Source organism: Octopus bimaculoides, chromosome 15 (assembly GCF_046866305.1).
Source record: "Octopus bimaculoides isolate indiv1 chromosome 15, ASM4686630v1, whole genome shotgun sequence".
NCBI lineage: Eukaryota > Metazoa > Mollusca > Cephalopoda > Octopoda > Octopodidae > Octopus > Octopus bimaculoides.
The window spans coordinates 373,597-400,000 of record NC_142942.1 but is presented as its reverse complement, the minus strand read 5'-3'; the positions used below and the strand labels follow the sequence as shown (position 1 = coordinate 400,000).

Below are 26,404 nucleotides of genomic sequence, written 5' to 3'. Positions count from 1 at the left end.
ATCTATAGAAAGCCTTGGGGTTTGTTTTTATGCTTTCTACTGCTCTCTTCTCCTTCTTTGCTCTCTTCTTTTCATGGGAGAGTTTGATTTTGTTTTCTATTTCTAACAGTGTTAGTTTTAATTTAGCCCTTTTCCTAACCTCCAGTTCTCTATTCAACTGGTTTGAGACCTTTGTTCTGTGTCTCAATTTTCCTGTCTGTGGGAATTCTATTGGTATGTTTGCTGGCTTTTCTTTCTGGCACATATTTGGTGCATATATCTTGTATGGTTGACATAAAATGACTTAGTTTGAGGTCATTGTCTTGTATAGAAAGGATGTCATGCCAGTTTTGATTTTGAATCTCTTTGCTAATTGACTTCCAGTCCGCCCTGTGGAAATTCAGGTTGGATATGGCTTGAGTCCTCCTGAAGGGGTGGGTGTCAGTGGGTTGTCTAGGACCATACATTGTTAATTCAATAATGTTATGATCTGAAAGAGATGTAGGTGTTACTTTCACATTATGGACTAGGCTCACATTGTTTGTGAAGCAGAGATCTAAAATATTGCTTCCTCTGGTTGGTTGGAGTATCACTTGTTCCATGAACAGCATGTTGGAGAGTTCTAATAAAGATGATTTTGCCTGACTTTGTTCATGCAGTGACATCCCAGAGAGGATGTGACCTTCAGGACATTTAACATTTGGGAGGTTAAAATTGCCTCGGAAAAGAATATTGATGTGTTGGTGCAGATTTGTCAAGACCTCTTCTATGCGTCTGAGGCTATCCTCAAATTTACCCTCTTGCTTTGTGGTATTTGGTGGACGGTATGTTGAGCATACAACTACATCAATTTGTTTTATGTGTACTATTAAAGTGTCATAGATAGAGTTTGAGTGTGATAGGAGTAGTAGGGGTGTGACATCTTCTCGGATGTACATTGCAACTCCCCCATGACTTCTATCTTTTCTGTCTGTTTGGATTATGGCATACTCTGGTGTTTTTATCTCCGCATCTGCTATATTAGATGTTAGATGCATTTCGGTAAGCACCATGCTTATTGCTTGATTGCATGCAGCTAGGTCTTTCAGGTATGATAACTTGTCTCTGCTGCCTGTTCGTAATAGGCCCTAGAAATTCAGTAGGAATATGGGTGTGATATCTGTGCAGGGGTCCCTAGTGTTAGTGGTGGCCATCCCTAATCCATCATCTGTGGTGGTCTTGGACAATGGTTTGTGTGGTGTTGACTCTGTACCCTCTGTATCCATGTTAGTTGATGTACCATTTTCTGGGCCACGCTTAAAAAAGTTTGCTGGTCAGCTACTGCAGTTCGTACAGCCTCTGCATACAGCCTTTTGTTGGGAGCAGAACGAATATACGGACTTCTCTCTTTGTGAGTCCTGTTGGTATTTGGTGGATTATGGGTATGCAGGTTTAAGCTTTCTGATCTCCCTTTTCTGCGCTCCCACTTATTTTGTTGTGGGTGGTCATCTAGCTTGTTTAGCTGGTGGTGTTTGGGATGGGCAAATTTGCAGTTTGCTCCCTTTTCTCCATGCCAACAGGTACCATTTAGGTAGAATTTACAGATAATCTGTTTTTTTGTGTAACATACTTGGGTTTGAAGCTTGTTAGTGTTCACCATTTCTCTGTCTTTGGCTACTTTGTTTGTTCTCCTGTCTCTGTCTTTTAGTGTGGTACTGTCCCCCCTGTCTTTTGGTGTGGTACTGTCCCCCCTGTCTTTTAGTGTGGTACTGTCCCCCCTGTCTTTTGGTGTGGTACTGTCCCCCCTGTCTTTTAGTGTGGTACTGTGTTAGTTGTATTCACTATGGTCATTGCAGCTTTCAGTAGCGGCCATAGCACTGGGAGCATTTGCCTTATTTTGGTCACCCGTTTGGCCTTCCTGAGTTTGAGCACAGAGTGCAGAGCCTTCATTGTCGTCCTTTTTACAGCCTGTGTCCCTCATAATGCCTTCTAGGAGGTCAAGATGCAGTTTTATAATCGCCAGCAAATGATCTAATAGCTGAAACCTTGGAGAGATATAATTTCTACAAATCTTTGGTCGAAACATATCTAAGTTTTATATATGTGTGTGTGTGTATATATTTGTATATATATATATATATATGCGTATACGTATATATATATATATATATATATATATATATATATATATATATATATATATATATATACACACACACACACACACACACATATACATATATATTAGTGTATGTATGAGCCTGGTGTAGCCATCCGGTTGCACCAGTCCTCAGTCAAATCGTCCAACCCATGCTAGCATGGAAAGTGGACGTTAAACGATGATGATGATGATGATGATGATGATGATGATATATATCCAAAAAGTTAGAAAGTTAGGGGTTGTGAATCCAACCCACTAAGGGATAATATCTATCCAATATAATGTCCTTTTTAATTACCATTTTCTTATTGCTACATATGTATATATATATATATATATATATTGATGATTTAAAGTATATTTCTTGGCATATTTGGCATAGGAATTTTTTCTTTTGCCCTTATTTATAAGCTGTTTAAAAGGTATTTTTTTATATGCTGGCCACTGATAAAATGTTTTGAAAATTTTATCCTATATTAGATGTATATATATATATGTGTGTGTGTGTGTGTAATATTTGTGTAGTTTTTGTGTTTTACTTGCTTTAGTTATTCAACTGCAGCTAGGCTGGAGCATCACTTTGGCTTCTTTTGCTGAACTGCTAAGTTACGCGGATATAAATACACCAACACTAGTTGCTAAGCAGTAGTAGTGGACAAACAAGGGCACACACACACACACGCACACACACACACACACACACATGCACACACAGATATGTGTGTGTGTGTGTGTGTGTGTATGTATGTACAGCAGGCTTCTTTCAGTTTCCATGTGCCAAATTCACTCACAAGGCTGTTGTCAGCCCGAGGCTTATAGTAGAAGACACTTGCCCAAGGTGTCATGCAGTGGGACTGAACCTAGAACCATGTGGTTGGGAAGCAAGCTTCTTACCATATAGCTGCACCATTGCCAGTTCATGTTTCTTTGCTGGCATGGGTTGGACAAATATTTATGGGGTATATATATATATATATATATATATATATATGCAAAAAGTAAATGGAGGAAAAATAACAGGAAGAAGTTAGTTGTTTGCGCTAGTAAGCCATTAATTTGATTAATTAATAAAGAACAGTGGTATTACTACCACTGTTTATTTATTAATTAAATTAATGGCTTACTAGCGCAAATGACTAACTTCTTCCTTTAATTTTTCCTCCATTTAGTTCTTGCATATAATTTAAACTATGGTTTACCCATTGAATTACCTGCTGCCATATACCTTTACCAAGGACCGTACCTACGCAGCTAATAACCAGGAGCGCCTTTAGATTTAACCATCCCTTAGAGGTTTTGAACACCTCTAACTTATACCTATATATATATATATATATATATATATGTATATGCCCTTATGAAGTCCCTTAATTTGTTAGAAGTAGCAGAAAAATCCTCTTAATCTTTACTATTTTGCAAAAAAAAAAAGCAGATTGTTATCTTTATACACTGTAATGTATAGATAAAATGATGTGGTCAAGGTGGGAACATCTTTGATCATAAGTTTACTCAATCAGGCCAACCTAGAGCTACACAACAATAATGTATGTATGTATGTATGTATGTATGTGTGGGTGTGCCTGCATGTGTGTCTAACAATAGTAATTCAGCCATGTTATTGAGTATTTGCACTAATTGGATAAAATCAATTACCTTCCAGAATATTCTCAAGTTCAATTTACGAAAAAGTTGCCATTGTTCATGCTTCGTACATTCATGCCTGCATTTTAGCTGAGGATATAATGAAAATACCTTTGGGTTGTTATATTTTGTATCCTAAAGCCTTCCAAGAGAGTAAGTATCTATTTATAGTTATATATTGTCTGATATATCCTGTCTATAGGTGCAGGAGTGGCTGTGTGGTAAGAAGCTTGCTTCCCAACCACATGGTTCCAGGTTCAGTCTCACTGCATGACACCCTGGATAAGTGCCTTCTGCTGTAGCCTCTGGTCAATCAAAGCCTTGTGAGTGAATTTGGTAAATGGAAAATGATAGAAATCTGTCGTGTGTGTGTGTGTGTGTGTGTGTGTGTGGTTTGTTTACATCTCCGTAACCTAGCGGTTTAGCAAAAAAGATCAACAGAATAAGTGCCAGACTGAAAAAAAGTACTGGGGTTGATTCATTCAACTAAAAACTCTTCAAGGCAGTTCCCCAGCATGACCACAATCTAATGGCTGAATTAAGTAAAAGGTAAAAGGTATGAATGAATATTACCTTGCTGAAGGTACAGAGAGAGTAGCCAGCTGTAAAGAATCTGCTTCAACAGAATTCCATCTGATCCATGCAAGTGAAAGGGAACATTAAAAGGATGGTAGGAGGAGGAGGAAGAAGAAGAAGTCTATATTTTGGCACTCTACTAAATACATTGAAGTCATAAGCTAGATCAATGAGAATTTGTCTGAGTTTCTCAAAGATAAAATTCACGAACAGAACTAATAATGAATTTCTGCATAATTCCCTTGACTTTTTAAATAGGCAGCAGTAAGTGGTGAGGACATTTACATAATCCCATTATTTTAACAAGTATTTTGACAGCAGGTGTGGGAGACTGGGTCTTCTCTAGCATTATGTATCCCTATTCAACACAATCCTCTGTCATTTCCTTCATCAGATCTACTTTTTTGAGATCATATTTCACCACTTTGTCCCATGTCTTTCGTCTTCCTCTTGGAGTGCTTGGCACTTGCTTATACAGCTGTCATTCTCTTTTCACATCATGTGCTCATATCAGCTCAGTCATCATACAGTCTTGCACACTAATTCTGATTCCTCTTATACTCAGTTTGTCTCTCAGTTCTGCTGTTCATGTTCACTAACATGGTACAGCCAGCAAAGCTTCACATATCTTCTACACTCAAGGCCTGTATCCCATTGCCATGCAGTTGCACATAAACATCATGCAATCTACTCTTGACTTTGAGTAAGAAACCTTTTGTTGCTAGTAGAGATAACAGATTCCAGGATTTTATCCAACCTGTTCTTATTCTGGTTACCACATTTTTGCAATACTACCCCTCCACTGCTAATTGCATTACCTAGGTATCTATCAAGTGCTTCTAGAGAACTATCTGGACATTTGAAGGAATCTATTACCTGAGTGCTCATAGTGCTTATTACCTTGGTGCAACTGCTGCATACAATGTCTGCCTTCTTTGATAGCTTGCCTATGATCTCACTACACCTATTATGTCACCAATATTTACACTGGGTTCACCTTATACAATTTCTACTGACTTCTTTCGTATAAATGAAGCACAATCATATCCTAGATACTATAAGCATTCTCTCTTCCTCCCAACTTACTGAAATTTCTGCTTCAGTTTCTCTATAGGTTTTGTTTGTAGACAGCTAAACCATAGGTGTACAGGAGTTCCCTGTGGAAGCTGGGCTTTAATTCTTAATTCATATTTGTTATTGTTTGGAAGGCTATGATAAACAGGATAGGGTTGACAACTGCGTTGTGGTGTACCCTTACCCCCCCCCCCCCCCCAGACATGTAGAAAGTAAATAGACAGGTGGCGAGCTGGCAGAAACGTTAGCACGCCAGGCGAAATGCTTAGCAGTATTTCGTCTGCCTTTACGTTCTGAGTTCAAATTCCACCGAGGTTGACTTTGCCTTTCATCCTTTCGTTGTTGATAAATTAAGTACCAGTTACACACTGGGTCGATGTAATCGACTTTATCCCTTCGTCTGTCTTTGTTTGTCCCCTCTGTTTAGCCCCTTGTGAGCAATAAAGAAATAAGAAAGTAAATAGACACCTTTAATTTTCAAAATCTTTTATTTAATATGCAAAGTGAACAATTGAAATGTAATTGATAGGTAGGACTACAAACTTTAGTATTTAGTTGACATTCCCTTTGTAGTTTTTAATTCAGAAACTCTTTTTGGAATTGAACTGATGAGCTTTGTGATTGTCTCTTGTGGAATTTCTGCCCACTTTTCACACAACAATCGAAACAATCCATCTTTAGATTTAGGTTTCTGTCAAGTTTTATTGTATAGCTCTATCTGGTATGCTCCAAAGATTTTCAATTGGGTTCACGTCAGGAGATTGGCTCGGCTAAGGAAGCTTTTTGATCCCATTTTCAGTCAGCCATTGTTGATTCCTTTTCGCTCTGTGGCATGGATCCCTATCTTCCATGAATAAAAACTAATTTTTCATTATGTTATCATGTGAATACATCGTAAGTAGTCCTTGCTTAAGTATTTCGATGTATTTTCAGAGTTTATGGTTCCAACACATTCGATCAGCTCAGAACGACCATTGCTGGTGACAGCTCCTCATTCTGTTACATTTCACAGTTGGTTGGAGTCGTTTCAAATCAAATTTTTGATTGGGAAGCCTCCAGATCCAAACACATCCACTGTCTGAAAATGATGCAAATCTGGATTCATCTGAGAAAGTCACTCTATCCCAAAATGAACTGGATATTTCTGACATCTCATTAGCCCATTTCTTTCTTTTTATGATATTAATTGGTTGAAGGAGAGGTTTTCTTCTAGTTGGTCGTCCATAATATCCAAGCTTATGCAGATATGTAACACATGTTCTTGGACTAAATTCTAGCTGTTTTGTAATGTCAAAAACCTTCGAACGGGGTTCATTTTCCACAATTCTCTTCAAACAGCGAAGCTTCTTTTCTGAGGGCCCAGGTTGGCTGGGACGAGAATCTGTTGATTCTTTTTCCTTGGCTTTTGAATTGCACTACAATTCTATTAACAGTAGCAAGAAGATTTTTGGTAATTTTTCGCTTGCTAAGACCAGCCTCAGATTGCCCAACAATACGACCAATTTGAAAATCTGACAGTTCTGCTGAATTTTTTGTGTGTGGCATGGTTATTCTTCGCAAATGTTTAATATAATGGCACCTGGAATGAAAAAGAATAATTACATTGTAAATTCTACACCGCTGAAAACATATTAAAACGCTTAGATCAGAAAGTTTGAAAATTAAAGGTGTCTATTCACTTCCTGCATGTGTGTGTGTGTGTGTGTATATATATATATATATATATATATATATATATATATATATATATATATGGACACAGGAAATGTGTCAAGGCCGACAGGAAGCGGTCCAGCTTTCTAGGGCTAAATAGCAGCAGTATGATTCCCTTATTGGGACTGTCACATTGAGTTGACAGTATACAACTGCTTTATATATATATATATATATATATATATATATATTACGTTTATGTATTTGTTTAGCAAGATTCCTGATGAGAAAATATGTATTGAAACAGATATTGTTTTTCTGTCAAATAAACACACACTATATATTCATTCTTCATTTCAAAGCTTTGTGACAATAGATTTCAGACAAAGGACACTAAAATAATAAAAATAATAAAACTGAAGTGAAGAATTTATACCGTATATACTCATGTAAAAGGCGAATTTGTTTAGATCATTTTTTAATGTCAAATTTATGGGGTTGCCTACAAATGGATACTACTCTTGAGGGGCTGAAATTCAAGCTAGAATCCTAAGTACCGTATCAGTGGCAGAAGCCCAACTGATCTCTAAGCAAATAAAAACAAAATCACAATGAATTATAGTAATATTACCAATTCTATGCATCAAAACACATGTCCTAGTAAAATATAAAGGTTGCATGGGAACCACTGATCTAGCGATTACCATAAAATCCCATGTAATTTGTGCACCTGTGTAATTTATGCAGGTGATTTTCAGGATAAAATTTGTTCTACTCGTGTAAAATTTGCACCCAAAAGTTTTCAGAATTGCCGATATAGAAAGATTTTCAATTTAGTTGTATGTAGCATAATTTCACTTACTTATGATTAGATTTTATTAAATTTTCATTTAATAAAAATAAATACTGTTTAACAGGTATCACATTGAAAGCTATTAAATTATAAAGTTGTTTATAATAAACTTTGTTTTACATTTCTTGCCCACAAGAGATTATGTCTGATCTTTAGCATACAGCTGTATGTTTTCTCAAACCATGATCACAGGAAAAGCTATTGATAAGAATTAACAACAAAAACAAAGCTGATAAATACGTGCAGGTGTTGCAAATTAAGTCTAATTACCAATAAACATCAGCTTGGATGACACTTTACTCAACCAACAGAGGAAGGTGACCAATCAAACTGATTATGTAAACAGGATTCTTTTCTGCCTATTCTTGTCAGAACCTTTGATACAGAGTATCGAAATTTTAATCCCTTTCACACTTATAAAATGTCAAGCAAACTTAATTTGTCATTACCATTATTGTCAGTATGGGCAGAACTTATGAATTGTTTATTGTGAAGGAGAAATTAAATATGTTGAATATGCAATTGAATGTGGCAATAAAGCTGCCAGAAGGCATTTTAATGTTAATGAAGCCAATGTTCGAAATTTGCATAAACAGTATGACAAACTTAAAACTGTGCCTAGTAAGAAACAGACAAAAATAAAAACATACAATCAAGATTATCCATATCATTACATTTTTTAAAGTCAGGAATATCCATAACACTACGTATGTCAGTGGTGCTCCACTGTGATAGGTAGAAACGCCAAGCAATGTAAAACATGACCTGGACCATGTTTACCAGCATGAATGTCAGACTTCAAAAAGTAGTTAACCATTTAATGGTTCTAGCAAATTTATACAGAAAAAGTAAGCATTATACCGTCCAGCATAAATAAAAATCAACTTCATTATATTTTCTGTAAAAACCTATTCTGACATCAAATGAGTCAATTTCTGGTATGAGCGTTTATGTTTTATACATCTTTTTTCAACAAAACAAATTTCAAAAGAAATTCTGGAAACAATCTACTCATATAATTTATGCAGCCCCTAAAGTTTATTTTTAATTTTGCCAAAAACAAGTGCATAAATTACATGGGTAATTGAATGTTTTTAGGCTTACCTAAGTCATGCTTTTGTATGAATTCAGACAGTGGCATTTGCCAGTGTTCACCAACAGTTCTGTCTCTGAAACTTGTTTCTCACTATGTAAACAACGAGTATGTGATACATGTGTTTATTGTCCCTGCAGATGTATGCAGGCTTGCAGCATATCCTGTGCATACATTTTAGATGTGTAGTGCTCACTATTAAATGGTGTTTTACTATAAGCACCGAGTATTCCATTGTAAGCACCAAACATTCCACCTATAGAGCAGGCTACAGTTAAGGTAGCCGTACAATTTTGTAACAGTGTTATTTCTATGTACAAGATGATACAGTACCTTGACCCACAAATATTGTCCTGTTGTTCATGAAATACTAGCGTTAGCTTTTATATGGGATCTATAGAAAATTCCTAAATTTTTGGCCAAAAATAGGGGGTCAACTTTTACATAAGATTGACTATTACTCACGTATATATGATAATGCGTGTTTGTGTTTATTTGGAAAAAAAAACAAAATGACCATCCCGAAATATAACAGTATATATATATGTATCAAAATTACAATATATATATATATATATATATATATATTAAAATTACAATACCATTATGTTATTTTACTATGCTGGCCACTGATAAATCATTAAATAATGACTTTATCCTAATTATGTATTAAAATATATATCAATTCACTCCTATAACATATCTACTGCAGAACTATTGTGGTTGAAATAGATGCTTGGATTTTAAATTCATGAATACATGCAAAATGCACGTATATTACTTGTGCTTATGGCAGTATGTATATGTATTACTCATTTATTTGCATTTGGTCTGTGCTACTGGGGAACAGAAAAGATTTTTAATAACTCAAACCGCGAAATCTATAGATATGGTACTATCCAAATTATTTTATAAATCCTCGCTGTCTGTTTTCCTTGCTTACAATCTTGCATTAATGGAGTAATAATCTAAGTGGTTTCTAGACCATTTGGGGTCTACTTCTAACAGATTGGCATTGGAATTTTATTCAATGCCCTTGATGTAATTTTAATATTAATTAACCATTATGGTATTTTAGTATGCTGGCCACTGATAAATCATTAAATAATGATTTTATCCTATTTATATATATATATATGTGTGCGTGTGTATATATATATATATATATATATATATATATATATATATATATATATTGTGTAGGTATCAGTTAGAGGAGTTTAATATTTCTAAGGGATAATAAGATCCAAAGTCACTCCTGGTTATTACCTGGGTAGGTACAGTCTTTTGTAAAGTTGTACAGTAGCAGGTGGCTCGGCTGGTAGACCGTAGTTTAGGTTATATACAAAAAGAAAATGGATGTAATAATAGGGGAAGACTCGTTTTTGCTGGTATACCTTTAATTTAATTAGATAACAAAGAAGAAAGAAGCAATGATAAAGGTAGCATTTACGATTGTTTCAATTTACTAGTTTTAGAAAATCTCTTCAGAATGTGTATAACAGATTGATATGTCAGTTAGGAGACAAAAATGATTGATACATATGTGATGGTAATAGAGGCAAAGTTAGTAAGTCTTACATTAAATTTTGTTCTTGAGCTGGTGATTTTGCTGGTGAGAGGTTTCATTGTAGTAGGTTGGTTAGTTTCATTGGGAAATGAGAGCAGGGTGAATATTATTTAGGTGTGGGGTTCCAAGTTTGACTAATTCATATTTTTCACACGTGTGTATTAAATTGGTTTTATTTCAGTGTGTTTTAGTCACTGGCAGTGTAAGTGAAGGGGGGTAACTCTAACTTAAGGTGAAAAGGGAGCTAACTCATACCAGTTTATATATATATATATATATATATATATATATATATATATATATATATATATATATATATTACGGAAATGTACTTGCATAGCAAGTGACCTGATCTGAGATCGTGTGCTGGAATGAAAACAGTTGCAGTGTGGAAGGTGTTTATAAGCCATTTAAAATAACACACAAAAGCCGTCAGATTCACTTCAACATCTAAATTTGTCAAAATATTTTCGTCGTTTTGAGACCGCGACCTGTTCACTGACAAAATTGTGCTGCATATATATATATATATATATATATATATGTATATATATATATGTATATATATATATATATATATATATATATAAAATTTTATTTATTACTTGAGCAAATCAGGGAGACTGTTAACGCTATATCCTGATAAGTTATTGCTATTTGTGGTGATTTAGATAAATAGTCCTCTTAAATAATAAGGATGCATTTCCTCTGCTGAGAGGACAATCATCCCTGAAACAGATCTGTGAGAGGATTCTCAATTATTTCTCTGTTTACGTAAGAGAGCACTAGGTTACTTTCACATTGTCTGCCTCCATCACAGTTAAGGACTTAAGATTTATCTACATTATACATGTGTCAAGTATTAAACAGAGTTTTATTTTATGAATCACAGGTGTTCTGGATCTCATCTCAATCATCACATCATTGTTGTAAAGACATCTTCCAACATGAGCATCATCATTTTAGACTGTAACCTTCCATTCATCTCTGTTCTATATGCTTTCTGCCAGCTTTGTTAATGTGCTTAGCTGCTTTTAATTATACTGTATGCCTGGCTTGTTTACTCATTTAAATCTATGCTATTATTATTCCTGTTCTTTAAGGCAGCAAGCTGGCAGAATTGTTAGCAAGCCAAGCAAAATGCTTAGCAGCATTTTGCCTTGTCTGCATGTTCTGAGTCCAAATTCCACCAAGGTTGGACTTTGCTTTTCATCTTTTCAGGGTCAATAAAATAAGTACCAGTTGAGCACTAGGGTCAATGTAGCTGATTTAGCCCCTTCCCTGAAATTGAGGCCATTATTAGTTCCTGCACCTGCATGACTCTAGTATGTTTATCATGATAGTTAGGAATACTGATCTATGATTTATTTAACTCTTGGAAAAGATTTTAATTCAACAATACAAGCTACTAAAACCTCATCTGTTCCCAATACTACATACGTTTTTTATTTACTATTTAGTCAAGGGAGAAGAATAATGGTATCTATAACCTTTCCAATACCCTCCTACCATAATCAGGTTACAAGTGGAACTCATTCCAGAAGGTTGTATTTATTGAAAGAATGATTGGGAGAAGTGTTTGTGTGAAGTTTAGTAGTTGAGCCACAGATTTAACATGAGAAGGGGATGATGTATTGGTTGAGCAAGCATGGAGGTAATTTATAGCTTGCTAGTTCAAAGAATAAGCAGACCAACCATTGCAGTAATTTTAGAAGAAACCATGTATCTGTTATAGTTAGTATGAGCAGATCTTTTTGTACTCCACCTATTGTATGCAGTTACATTTAATTGGACTTGGTGAACTTTTACTGGGAGGTCAGTGTGTTTTGTCAAAGACAGAATTTAGTGATTGAGACATTTAAAACAATGACCTTTGGACAAGGAACATGACATTGTGTAAAAGGATAATTGGAAGAGTATCTAAATAATACACTATAGTCATATCAGTTGGAATCAGTATTGTGTTGAGAAATATTTGTAGCTTTCATTCTGAATCATTAATCTCTCTCTTTTCCTCTTTCTGTCCGTCTCTCTGCCTCTCCCCTCTTCTCTCTCCCTCTCCCTCATCCCCTCCCCTCCTCTCTCTTCCTCCCCCTCTTCCCCTCCCCCCTCTCCCCATCCCTTCCCCCTTCCCCTTCCTCCCCCCTCCCCTCCCCGCCCTCCTCTCCCCTCCCCTCCCCTCCCCTCCCTCTCCCTGGTCTCCCCTCCTCTCTTTCATGTTTTTCTCTTGAGCCAGTTTCTGTATGTTGGTAAAATTTTTGCATGCTTTTTAGCCTTTCTGAATAAAAAAACCAGCAGTAGCTGTCTTCCCTTGATAAAATATACCGAAAATAATGGTTATTGTCAAAATAAGATGAATTCAATCCATGAAGAACGAGGAGGAGGAGATGACAAAAATTACACTGATGATGATGAAGAAGTTGAAGAGAACAATCAGCCCATAAATATGAAGAGTCAAAGCAAGGTACAATATTCCTTTAACCCTTTAGCGTTCAGATTATTCAGTTAAATCTAATGCTTATTTATTCACATTGTCTTCGATTAATCATGGATTATCTTGTAGCCTCAAGAGTTTGATGGTGTGGATGTTTATTTTTAGAATGACATTATAGGGAAGGTGTGAAAGGCCAGGTTTGGCCAGTTTGAGCATAAAACAGGTAGAATATTTTGGCTGGATATGGCCAGTTTAAATGCTAAAGGATTAATTATAAAATTTTATGAATTAATCCATTTGAAACTTTTTCATTTCACTTTCACTTTAAGTGTCTGTGGAGGAACATAAGTTCACAACTTCCTTGTTCTTAGAAAATCTTCAGCTTTATAAACTCTCCTACTATCATTCCACTTTCTCGGGAATACAAATTAACACTAGTTAGTTTGACTAGGATTTTATTTTATCAACTTCCAACAAGACAAAAGACAAAGTTAACCAGAGTGGGATTTGAATTCTTTTTGTTAGAAGTGTAATGGAACATTGAAAATTGTTTTGTCGAGTGCTCTAACAAGTCTGCCTGTCCACATGAATGTTGTACAAGCATCAGGAGTACATATTCTAAGATTGGATTGCTCATATAGTCTCTTCTCAGATGTGATTTACTCATTTTACCCAATTCAAAAATATCATCTCAATTATTTTAACCTATACTCCAGGCCAGAGGGATGTCAAGAAGCAGACCAATCTGGAAAAGAAGGATTTGGAAGCTTAAGGACTCTTCATATGGTCAGAGATTTAGGGACATCCTAATTGAGAAATTTGATGAGATGGAGGAGGAGCTACAAACTTATGACACAGAGGGCAACTGGGAATTCCTGTGAGACAGCTTGCTGAGTACCACAGACCAAATCTGTGGCTGGTGCAAAGTCACTTCCAGACCTAGGGTAACTGGTGGTGGAACAATACTGTGGACAGGGCCATTAGAGCAAAGAAACAGGCCTGGAAGAGTGGGGGCAGCAGGGAACTGTATCAGATAGCCAAAAGAGAAGCTAAGAGACAGGTATATCTAGCCAAGGGAGAAGCAGAAAAGAAGTTTGCCTATGTTCAGTATCATGAGGATCAAAGAACTGATGTATTTTGGATAGCGAGACAGTGTGTGAGAGAAAATTGTGATGTCATAGGAGAGCAATGTATCCGCATAGATGATGGTGCACTTGCATTTAATGATTCTGCAAAGAAAGAGGCTTGGAGATGCCATTATGAAAGACTACTGAACATGGAGAATGCATGGGAGAAGGAAATTCTGCAAATATTGACCCAGAGGGACCAGCTACCTGAATCGACAGTACCCTGGTAGATAAAGCAATTAAGGATATGAAGACAGTGAAAGCCCCCGGCCCATCGGGAATCGCCGCTGAGATACTTAAAATATCTGGCGGTATGGGTTATGGTCTAGTCACCCATATTGTAAATCGGGTAGTTCATGAAGGAGTCATACCGAATGACTGGCATAGCAGCACCATAGTCAACTGCTACAAAGGTAAAGGTGATGCCTTAGATAGAAATAATTACAGAGGTATCAAATTGTTGGATCAGGTGATGAAAGTTATGGAGAGAGTCATAGCCCAATTAATTAGGGAGAGAGTTAGTCTAGATGAGATGCAGTTTGGTTTTGTGCCAGGTAGAAGCACCACTGGTGCTATATTTCTGGTAAGGCAACTGCAGGAGAAATACAGAGCCAAAGATAAACGTATGTACTTGGCTTTTGTTGACTTTGAGAAAGTTATTGACAGGGTCCCCCCAATCCCTTATCTAGTGGTCAATGCAGAAACTAGGGATAGACAAGTGGTTGGTCAGAACCGTACAAGTTCTGTACAGGTTCACTACCAGTAAGGTGAGGGTGGGCAATGGGTACATCAAAGAATTCTGGGTACAAGTTGGGCTTCATCAAGGATTGGTGCTCATCTCCCTCTTGTTCATCATACTCCTCCAAGCAATAACAGAAGAATTCAAGACAGGCTACTCCTGGGAGCTCCTCTATGGTGATGACCTTGTTCTTAGCTGAATCACTACCTGAACTAGAGAAGAAGTCCTAGGTATGGAAGCAAGGTCTAGAATCAAAAGACTTAGAGTTAACCTTGCAAAAACCAAAGTATGAGTAAGTAGGAAAGCAGACAAATCACAGATCGCTTCAGGGAGATGGCCCTGCTCAATCTGTAGAGAAAGTGTAGGTAGAAAATCCATAAGATGCACCCAGTGTAAGCTTTGGAGACACAAAAGGTGCAGCAACATCAGCGGAAGGTTAACAGAGAAACTAACTTTCGAATGTGGAAGGTGCACAGGTACAAATAAATGTTGAAAATATGCATCAACTGCCAGCAGGGCAAGCTAGAGGTAGTAGATAGCTTCCGTTACCTAGGTGGTCACATTAGTAGTGGAGGTGGATGCTCTGAGAATAAGATTAGGCAGTGCAAGGTTCAGAGAGCTCCTACCCCTCTCTCTCAGAGTGAAAGCAGATTGTTGGATGTCTGTGTGTGAACAGCTATGCTGCATGGCAGTGAAACATGGGCTGTGGCAGCCGAGGACATGCATAGGCTTGAAAGAAACGAAGCCAGTATGCTTCGCTGGATATGCAATATCAGTGTGCATGTTTGACAGAGTGTAAGCATCTTAAGAGAAAACAGGCATCAGATGTGGTTTGCAAGAGAGACTGCACTGGTATGGTCATGTGATATATATGGACGAGGACAGCTGTGTAAAGAAGTGCTGATCTCTAACTGTGGATGGAACCTGTGGTAGAGTTAGACCCACTAAGACATGGGAAAAGGTGGTGAAGCATGATCTTCGAGCTTTGAGCCTCACAGAGGCAATGACTAGTAACCAAGATCTTTGGCATTGTGCTGTACTTGAGAGGACCCATCAAGCCAAGTGGAGGCAAAGTGGCCGAGTTCCTTTCAAGCATCGGGGCTGATGGAGGCAAAGTGGCTGAGTTTCTATTGAGTGTTGGGCCTCACAGAGGCAAAGTAGCTGAGTTCCTTTCAAGTGCTGGGCCTCATGAAGGCAATGACCAAGACCTTTGGCATTATGTCTCTTTCTAAACTATAGTAATGAGATGAGCCAATCCAACAACATCATCATCAAACAAGGCATCTTTTAAAGTGACTTCTTCTCTCCATTACTTTTTGGCATGACACTGATCCCATTCACAAATGAATTGAATAACACTGGATATGGGTACAAAATTTGTAAGAAGATGATAAACTAGCTTTTTTACATGGATGATATGAAGCTGTTTGCAGGGAATGACAAAGAACTAGAAGAGCTGCTAACAACTGTTAAAGAGTTTAGCAATGACATCAGGAAGAATTTTGGCATCAATAAGTGGTCTAAAGCAACTTTTGTAAGAAGCAGGCTCAGACAAAGTGTCCATTAAATTAGGTATTGCACTACCATCAAGGAACTTGACCCACAAGGAACTTATAAATATCTGGGAATAAACAAAGATGGCATGAGTCATACCACTATGAATTAAAATAAGAAGTACTGCAAGAGAATAAAACTTGTACTGAAGACTGAATGTAACTCTAAAAATCATATTGAAGCCATTAACACCTTAGAAAATCCAGTTGTCCTGTGCAGTTTTAACATCATTAACTGAAATCCTATGGAACTTCAATGCATAGACAGGAAGGCAAGGAAATTATTGACATCTAATAACATGCACTACCCTCAGGCAGATGTTGACTGTCTCTACCTACCTAGAAGCAGTGGGGAGAAGAAGAATGATGCAAAATAGAACTCTGCTATAAAACCTCCATTCTAGGAATGAACAGTTGTGGCTTGTATGCAAACATGAAATCAAAAACTCTACCTTCTATTATAGGTGCCTAGGTATGACAAAAAAGGGATGTCAGAAACATCTAGACATCCCAGAAATCAAAAAAAGTTTTAGAAGTATTGCCCATATCCTTAGAAAAACCCTATCAATTTAAATGTTTGTGTTGTATTTCATGAGTGTATTTCTGTACTGCCCCTACAAGCTTTCAGTTATGTTTCAACATCTCATAATCTTCAATTTCCCAAGGGCGCTAGGTCTGTCCCTGAAGGTGATTATATCAAGCGTGTAGATTAAAAACAGTATAATAATAATAATAGTTTTCTTTATTAACCACTAAGAATTCACAAAAAACATTGGAGACTATACAGAACAGCACGATGTGGAATTACATAAAAGGCATGTTAAAAGTTAAAAACAATAACAATATAAATTGTAACAATGAATAACTCCACAAAAGAAAGATATTTCTTATGGCTGCCCATGGAGACCTCACAAAACCACTGTCACCCTGACCACTAAAGCAAGTGTCCTCTCCACATTGTCCTCCTTCACCCTACAGGCACATGCTTAGAGTAGGCCTATTCACTTGGACCATTCTTGCAACATTCACCCACATTTTAACAAAATTGCTGGGAGGCAGCATTTTCCTCTCTACTCTCACTTTCCTTTTCAAATGAAACTTTAAAAAGTTGATGAGTGCTTGACCAAAGAGGAAAGTATCTCTTTCTCAGCTTTTCCAATCTGGTCCACCACAACTTCTTTCACTAAGGCCATCGCACAAAGAAACACTGCCTGCATTCACAACCAAAGGAAGGTGGCAGGACAATCTTCACAATGGACTCAGCCAATATCATAATCAATCCTATGCATGACAGCAGGTGTTTGGCATAAACCCACAAGTGTGTGCAGAACAATTTAGTTGTTCTGCACACATCCTAGACAAGTCTGGTTGATGGCACTTCAATACTTCAATACTTCCTGAGCTGGAAATGCCCCCCTCCCCAGTAGCACTGTCAGGCTAAGTATACTGGAAATTATTGGCTTGAAAGTCTTCTGGAACAGACCAGCCAGTTGATTCTTGTTGATGCTCAGTCCTCCCAAGAATGTTGTCACGCTTTCCTGCTGGTAACTCTCTGTAGAATGCCAGAGTGGAACTTCCACTAACTGCATTGCATGACTGATGGAGAACTGATGATACACTAGGTACCAAGCACCCTGCCTTGGTCTATGCCTGATCTGGGACTGCAGCTCAATCAAAGAGATGAACTGTGGAAGAGTGAGTCTGACAAACGGGGACCACACCTGCTCATGGAGACCTCACAAAACTATGGTCACCTTGATTGCTAAGGTTGGTGCCCTCTCTATATTGTCCTCCTTCAGCCTACAGGTTCACTTGGACCATTCTTGCAACATTCACCCACATTTTAACAAAATTGCTGGGAGGTAGCACTTCCTTCTCTACTCTCACTTTCCTTTTCAAGTGAAACTTAAAAAAGTTGATGAGGGCTTGGCCAAAGAGGAAGCACATCAACAGCCATGGCATGCCTGGCCCTCCATTCAGTGGGTATTGACAGACAATGGAGCACCTGACAAGTGGAACATATCTCTTTCACAGAAAGTGAAAGAGTATGTGCTCCAGTTTGGTCAGACATAAACTAGTACAAAGCACAAAGGTCAAATGATTATATATAATGGAGGCAAGGTAAGCATTTGTCACGCCTGCCCGACCTTTCAGATATTTCACCATGTCCCAGTTCTTCTCCACCTGAAGATTTGGATGGAACCAGACCCCGAGCAATTTAACTGGTCCCTCTGTTCAACATCCCACAACATTATTGGACTAGCAGTTAATAAGCTCCATGAGAAGCTACACTTCCCATGGAACTTATTTCAGGAGAAACCATGTTAGTAGCAATTATTTTGTCAGCTGTATTCCTGAAGTTGAATATCTCTATGAAAAGAGACAGTATTGAAAAGAAAAGAGACAGTACATCAATAGTAGTATCAATAATCAAAATATACAAAGTATTCACATCTGGAAATTCACATTCTAAATCCCTGCATTTTGTATTCAATTTTTCAAAAGTTGATGTACCAAAATAAAAGGTGTTGATGTTTAGTGTTCAACATTTTTGCATGTTTAAAGGAAATTAATTTCAATTTTTATAAGTGGTGAACCTTAATGTCTGTTGCTTTCCTCTTTGTAATATTAAGCAATTGAAAAACCAAATTTAACTAGTTACCATATATTCCTACATAGAAGTCGAATTTTTCAGACCAAAGTTTACAGTCAGAAAAAGTAAATCAACTCGTACATCAAGAATTGCAGCAGATAGTGAGGATGTATAAATGTTTATACATGTTTACGTAATATACTGTGCCAACTTGTATACTAGAAAATATGGAATGAAGATAGTCTGTGCTAGGAGGCTTTCATATAGGTAAAATTTGACTTGAGCCTGCCAATTAACAAATCACTCATCAATGCTCCTTGTATGATCTGCAAACTTTTCTATCCACAGTATCTACTTACAAATTGTCTAGGCTAAGCCATTAAGAATTAAATGTCTTAGTAATTTAAACATTTGAGTTTATAAAATGTTGTTCAAGTTTACCATATTTTGATGTTTAACTCACCATATTTCAGGACCTTTGGTACAATACTAATTCTGTTCTTTTATTATTTTAATATTGCAGTTGGGAATTAATAGCAAATTCACTCTGTCACTACCTACAGGTATAGCATAGTGGATAAAGGCATTGGTCAATGCAGTACAGTCAGCTAGAAGTTCTGAGTTCAAAAACACCTGAAGAAGGTTGAACTGTACAACAGCTGAAACGTGAAGGCAACTATCAAGATGAGGACCCCCATCCAACTAATGTAAACAATGTACATAATATAAAATTCCTCATCTCAGAAATATAGAATTGTACTTTGTAAGTTGGTGTAGGACAAATATCAACAAAGGATTTGATTCAGAAAACACTTTTATTTTATTCAGCTTTCTCATTGATATGTTTGACATCACTGAGGCATCCAATGTGCATTGACAAAGGATACACCCCCACCCTGTCTTCCTCACAATTTCCAAATGAAACTCCACTTGTAAGTCATTGGTCAACCCAAGGCTGTATTGTAAGTCACTTGCCAAGGGATTCTATCTGAATCCATGTGGTTGCAAAGCAAACTTCATAGCCATGCAGTGATACACACAGACTACAACAGCGAGCTATTACTCTGAAATGTACTCTAGCTAACAATGCTTCTGGTTATAAAGACTATGTTTTTTTTTTTATAAAACATTGTTGTACAGATGATGATGGTGGTGGCAGCAACACTGATAATGATTTAGTGTCCATGTTCCATGCTAGCATTGGTTGGATGGTTTGATGGGATCCAAGGGGCCTAACACCTGCATCGTAGCCCAGTGTCTGCTTTGGCTTCGGTACTAAAAGTTTGAATTGATATATGAGTTTCTGATATTGTACACTTACAAAGACAGTGAGCTGGCAGAATCGTTACCTCGCTGGACAAAATGCTTAGCAGCATTTCTTCTGTCTTTATGTTCTGGGTTCAAATTCTGCCAAGGTTTATTTTGTCTTTTATCCTTTCAGCAGGTCAACCAGTTGAGTACTAGACTGTAATAGACTTACCCGCTCCTCCAAAATTGCTAACCTTGTGCCAAAACTTGAAACCAATCTTGTACTTTTACAAGGGCAGAATCATTTCTACATTGGACAAAATGATAAGCAGCATTTCTTCCATCTTTACGTTGAGTTCAAATTCTGCAGAGGTTAACTTTGCCTTTCATCCTTTCAGGGTCGATAAAATAGGTACCAATTTAGTACTGGGGTCAATGTAATAGACTTACTCCCTCCGCTAAAATTTCTGGCTTTGTGCTAAAACTTGAAACCATTATTGTATGTACATTTACTTATTCAGCCTTTGGACTTTCATTTACTGTTTTTCCTTATGTTCTGTCACAGAATGATGAAGAAACATGTATAAAATATAGACAACAGCAGCCTATGGCATGTTCACATTCGCAAGCATCATCTCAATCCAGTGAGGAAACAAATGGTAAGGATGGTTGTTTCTTTCAAATATTCTAGTATGTGTCATGATTTTATGGCTGTGATTTAGCTATTTGTGTTATTTTGAAACCTGGTTTTATTTTATAAAATTTTTGAGGAGTAATATAGTAATGTAATAAACCAGAAATATTTTTAAACAGTTGTAATTATTCTTGTTATGAGAAGAAAAGTCATCAGTGTTAATAAGAATTCTTTTGAAAAAAAAACACTGAGGGAAGAAACTCCAAAATTTAAATTGACTAAAAATTAAATGTAGTTTTGTATTAAGTAGAATTAAAAGATATCCCAACGTGACATGTAATCACGGGGATGTGAGTTCGAGTCCACAGCTAGCCACCTACACTTTTCTCTGCAAAATAGGGATAGTTTACCCTGTTCAGGCTATATTATTAGCATTATTCTGCGATTGAGAATTTAAAATCACTTCTTTAACTTTCTAAAAAAGACATCTCAACGCTTCTAAAAGCAAACTTCGTTTGTTTATTTACGTTTGTCGTAATTTGAATTTAACATAAGATATTGTATTATTTTTCAGAGTAATGTAAGACAGTGACATTGTTGACAATTTTATGAAGTGTGATAGTACCATGTAGTCATGATATGAACTGCAGTTGTGAATAGTAGGACATAGTTACAACAAAAATTGATAAAAATGTATGTTGGTTGGGTCACAATAACAGATTCCCCAGACAACTACTTTACTTCCAACTATGCAAGGGAAAAAAAAACTATAGAAGATATAGACTGAAATTCAAAGATATTGCAAAAAAGGAATTTGAAGTGGAAAGGAATTGATCATAATAAATGATCAGTATGGAGAAAGCTTATCAAGTCGTGCCAAAGACAAGAACAGCCATAGTCATGACAACTGACTACAAATCCATCAGTCATGAAGATTTGTGTAGTGTTTTGAGAATTCCGATATTGTAACACTTCAGAATCTTAGTTTCCCTCTATAGTTTTCTGTTTTTTTTAAATTTTTAAATTTTTCTCTATTATGATCTGTTTTTTGCTTTGAAGAAATTTAATGAAAGCAATGTAAATCTCCTTTCTGAAACTGCACATCTATGGGCTCCACTTACGTCTCATCTCTTGGGTTGGTAGCTTCATGTTAGATTATACTAATGGTATGTGTGACAATAATGGAACTTTTTTTGTTCCTCATTCAATCAACTCTGGTATCCCCCATGATTTGGTTTTGTCCTGATTCTCTTCTTTCTATTCATAAATGACTTACCTGCCATTACATCCAACAATGCCTACTTTTATGCAGATGATACTAACTTTCATTTCTCCTTAGCTTTCCCCAGCCATGTACTGTCCACTGTCCACTAAATTTATTACTATAAAAGGTAAAACCCCTTTCAGTCATGAATGACCGTGGGATTGCACCTAGAAAATTACCCTCTGAGGCACAAGTCCTGGCAGAGTTGTTTATGGAAGACCAGCAGTCAGCCATGTATACCAGCCTCTCCTCTCCATGTCACCGATGTTATCCAAGAAAAGGACAAAGGCTAATATAGCTTGGCACCACTGATGTTGCAACTTATTTCTTCATCTAAGTGAACTGGAGCGACATGAAATAAAGTGTCTTGCTCAAGAACACAACACACTGCCGGTCCAGGAATCGAACTCACTACCTCTAACCATTGAGCTATGTGCCTTCACTACTATACTATATATATATATATATATATATATTAAAAAACAGTATATAGGTGTAGCTGAGTGATAAGATGTTTGCTTGTCAACCACATGATTTTGAATTCAATCCTGCTGCATGATGCCTTGGGCAAGTGTCTTCAGCTATAGCCCTGGACCAAACAAAACTTTGTTAATGAATTTGATTGACAGAAATTGAAAGAAGCTCATCATATATATGTCTGTGTGTTTGTGTTTATTGCCCACCACCACCACTTGACAACTAGTGTTGGTTTATTTATGTCCCCATAACTTAGCAATATGGTAATAAAAGAAACTGACAAAATAAGTACCAGACTTCAGAAAATAAATAATTCTTGTGATAGATTTGTTCAATTAAAAACCTTCAAGGCAGTGTTCCAGCATGGATGTAGCCCAATGACTGAAAGAAGTAAAAGATATAAATTTTGCATGTATGTTCATCCTCATCATTTAACATCCGCCTTCCTTACTGGCATGGATTGAACAAAGTTATGTTTATAAATGTGAATGTGTATATGCACATGCACACACTCCCTCATAGTCATGTTGTGTTGATCTAATGTTATTTATTTCCATAGATATTGTCAGTATAATGGAATTAGAGAAGGTATCAGGCCATTTGGAATTATTTATCCCAGGAAAAGGTGGATATCAAGTGCTGTATAAATCATAATTCAAAGTCAGCATTATTTTTGTTTATTTGTTTCATTTATTCTTTTTTGTTTACTTTTGTTTTTTTAAATCTCATTTTTACGAACTGACGATGACTTGTTTTGTATTCTTCTGAAGATGCTGCATAAATACTGAACAATTTCATTATAATTGCTTTGTTTATATTCTTTTTTTTATTTATTTATTTACTGTTTATTATGTGACAAAATTCAATATACCAGCTGAAGATTTTCATTTGAGAGAGAATAAATGAAATCTTTTAAAATCTATGTTTTCAATTTTTGTCTTAGTTATCAATCAATATTCTTTGGAATCCTGTTCAGTTATTGATCTGATTTTAATATGTTGATGGGATGTAAATTCTCATCAAATAGAGTCTATGATTGTTTTCATTCACTCCATCTTGAATTTTTTTGGTAAAAATATGAACACCACATACTCTCATTTCCCCCACTCTAATATAACTCTTTAAACCAATATTTAGAAATCTATTTTTTATGTGAAAAGCACCCAGGCTACACGGTAAAGTGGTTGACATTTGGAAGAACATCCAGCTGTAAGACCATGCCAGAATAAACCTCGCTGGTGCTGGTGCCACATGAAAAGCATCCAGGCCACTCTGTAAAGTGGTTAGTGTCAGGAAGTTATTCAACCATAAAAACCATGCCAAATCAAGCAGTGGAGCCTAGTGCAGTCTTCTGCCTTGCCAGCTCCTGTCAAACCAGAGACCTGTCTGTGGATTCAGTTGGGGTTGTGCGATAGGCAAAAAGTAAATGATCCAGTTTAGTCTAGAGGTTTTCGGTACTTCGCTGTTTTGTTCCATTCTTAATTGGTGGAGTTGGGCTATTGCTTGTTAATTGTGCTGGATTACTGGGTTCAATACTCATGTATGCTCAACTAGCATGTGTCCAACTTTTAACTCAACTGGCACTCTGTTGGTTACGACAACAAGTGTTCCAGTTGATCCAATCAATGGAACAGCCTTCTTGTGAAATTACCATGCAAGTGACTGAGCACTCCACAGATACACATATCCATAATGTAGTTCTCAGGGAGATTCAATGTGACACAGAATGTGACAAGGCTGACCCTTTTGAAATATAGGTACAACTCCTTTTTGCCAGCTCAAGGACACAGTGCACTGCCAAGTATCGAATTCATGGCCTCACTATTGTTAGCCAAATACCCTGACCACTAGAGCTGTTTGTACCAATAATATACACACACTTTTAAATTGTAGAACTATTTAAATCCCTCCTTATTATAAGGAAACTGAAACATTGCCAGCCCTTTCTCTCGCCATCTATCATACCCTTCCCAAATAATTCATACTCCACAGTGGCTTGTACCCCAACCATTTTTTTGGAAGAATGAAATAAAAAGTATGAGAGAGAATTGTTTTCTGTCAGAGTAGGGGATTGTCGTTTCTGTATCATTACAAACAGTATTCATCTTCATTGAAGGTAACATCATTATATGTTGGCTAGTCTTGGGATTCAACAATTGAACTTCTATATTGTCTCTTAATATGCCAGAAATAGTGGCCATCAATTTACACTCTTGAATAAAGGATATACTGGACAATATAGTTCTTGATATACAAATAGAGAGGATGGATGGTCATGGCTAGAGCACCTTTCATCATAAGTTTGTTTGATCAGGGATGATCTACAGTTAAGCAACAACAAAGTTTACTTCCAGTCAAATAGGAGAGGTATTTGCTTTGTCGTTTTTCTTGCTAGAAATAGCAGCCAAATAACCTTCAAATTATATCCTATTTTAAACTAGGAAAGGACTCATTGGATAATGTAGTCTAATATTCACAAAGATAAAAATGAGGAAAAACTGCTTGGAGAGTAGTGTTTCTCTTAATAATTCTTTCTAATGTTGGCACAAAGCCAGCAATTTTGAAGAGTGGGACAGTCTATTACATAAACCCCAGTGCTGGTACTTATTTTATCAACCCCAAAAGGATGAAAGATAGTGTTGAACTTGGCAGGATTTGAACTCAGTATGCAAAGAGTTGCAAAGAACTTTTCTGACACTAACATTACTGTCCACTCACCATCTTTCATTGACACAAAATGATTAAGTTTATTTAATATTTTTGTAATTTTTTTAATTAGAAATGCTCAACTTTACAAGCTGGCAATGTTCAGCAAATATTTTTTCAGTTCTCTTTGTACATGACAAGTTCAGCTACAAACTAAATATGAATTTATGTTGGTAAGAGAGAGGAAAAAGAAAAAAAAAACCCACTTGGAAACTGAAAGCATTATGAACATGCAACAAAATACACTTCTTTTTCAGGCCTGTCTCTCTTTCTTATCAATAACTGCCAATCAATAATGCAGACGTCCAAACTACTCTATTTTTAATACTGCAAATTGACGTCATAGTTTCACCAAATGGCACTGAACCAGCAGACAAACAAACCTTTATTTCCTTTCGCTATTTAGAGTACTTTAATTAGGAGAACATTAGCAGTTATCAGTATATTGACTACTAAATCTCTCCATTATCTCACTACTTACTCTAGGGGGTGCATATTTCAATTCAAAATTTCAAGATAAAACTGATAGACTAGATTGGAGGTCAGTCTATCAAAGAAGTTCAATTCTGATTAAAAAGTTAAAGTGATTAATATAACCTGATAACCAAACTATATCCACATTGTTATCAATGATATGATGTTTCCCACTCTCAAAGGTTCAGTTCACTTAGCTCTGAATAAGTATAATGAGTGGCTCAATTTACTACTGTTGATGGCAGGGGAACTGTGTAATTGATGAGTGTTTTATTAGTATGTAATTCTAAGTTCTAATCTTCTCATGAGCAAAATCTGTGACTGAATATCATTCCTATTCAGAGTCAGAGAATAGAGTATTAGATATTTAATTGTAGTCCTCATCTGTAGCTGGACACAACTGGGAAGCCAGTAATGTACATAAAAATCTACAACAGAAGGTCCTCGTTTTCAAATTAGGTTCAGTCATCTGATTTTCTTCAAAATGTCTCACATCTTACTGTTCTTTATCAATAACCCTGAATTGTACACTTATATAGATCAATAGGAGTGTGTGTGTGTGTGTGTGTGTGTTGA

The 26,404-nt window shown here is 36.6% G+C and overlaps 1 protein-coding gene across 5 annotated transcripts in view; it reads left to right on the top strand.

Annotated features, from left to right (window-relative positions):
* The window catches only part of LOC128249500 (uncharacterized), a 30,577-nt gene extending 6,998 nt beyond the window's left edge, over window positions 1-23,579 (top strand). For all 5 annotated transcript variants that reach the window (XM_089363361.1, XM_089363364.1, XM_089363360.1 and 2 more), the window contains exons 4-7: window positions 3,780-3,913; window positions 12,853-13,043; window positions 20,839-20,932; window positions 23,208-23,579. In XM_089363361.1, coding sequence (XP_089219487.1) covers window positions 3,780-3,913; window positions 12,853-13,043; window positions 20,839-20,932; window positions 23,208-23,302 — 514 coding nt within the window. In that variant the 3' untranslated portion in view covers window positions 23,303-23,579. The remainder of the gene's footprint in view (window positions 1-3,779; window positions 3,914-12,852; window positions 13,044-20,838; window positions 20,933-23,207) is intronic.
* Window positions 23,580-26,404: the final 2,825 nt, after the last annotated feature.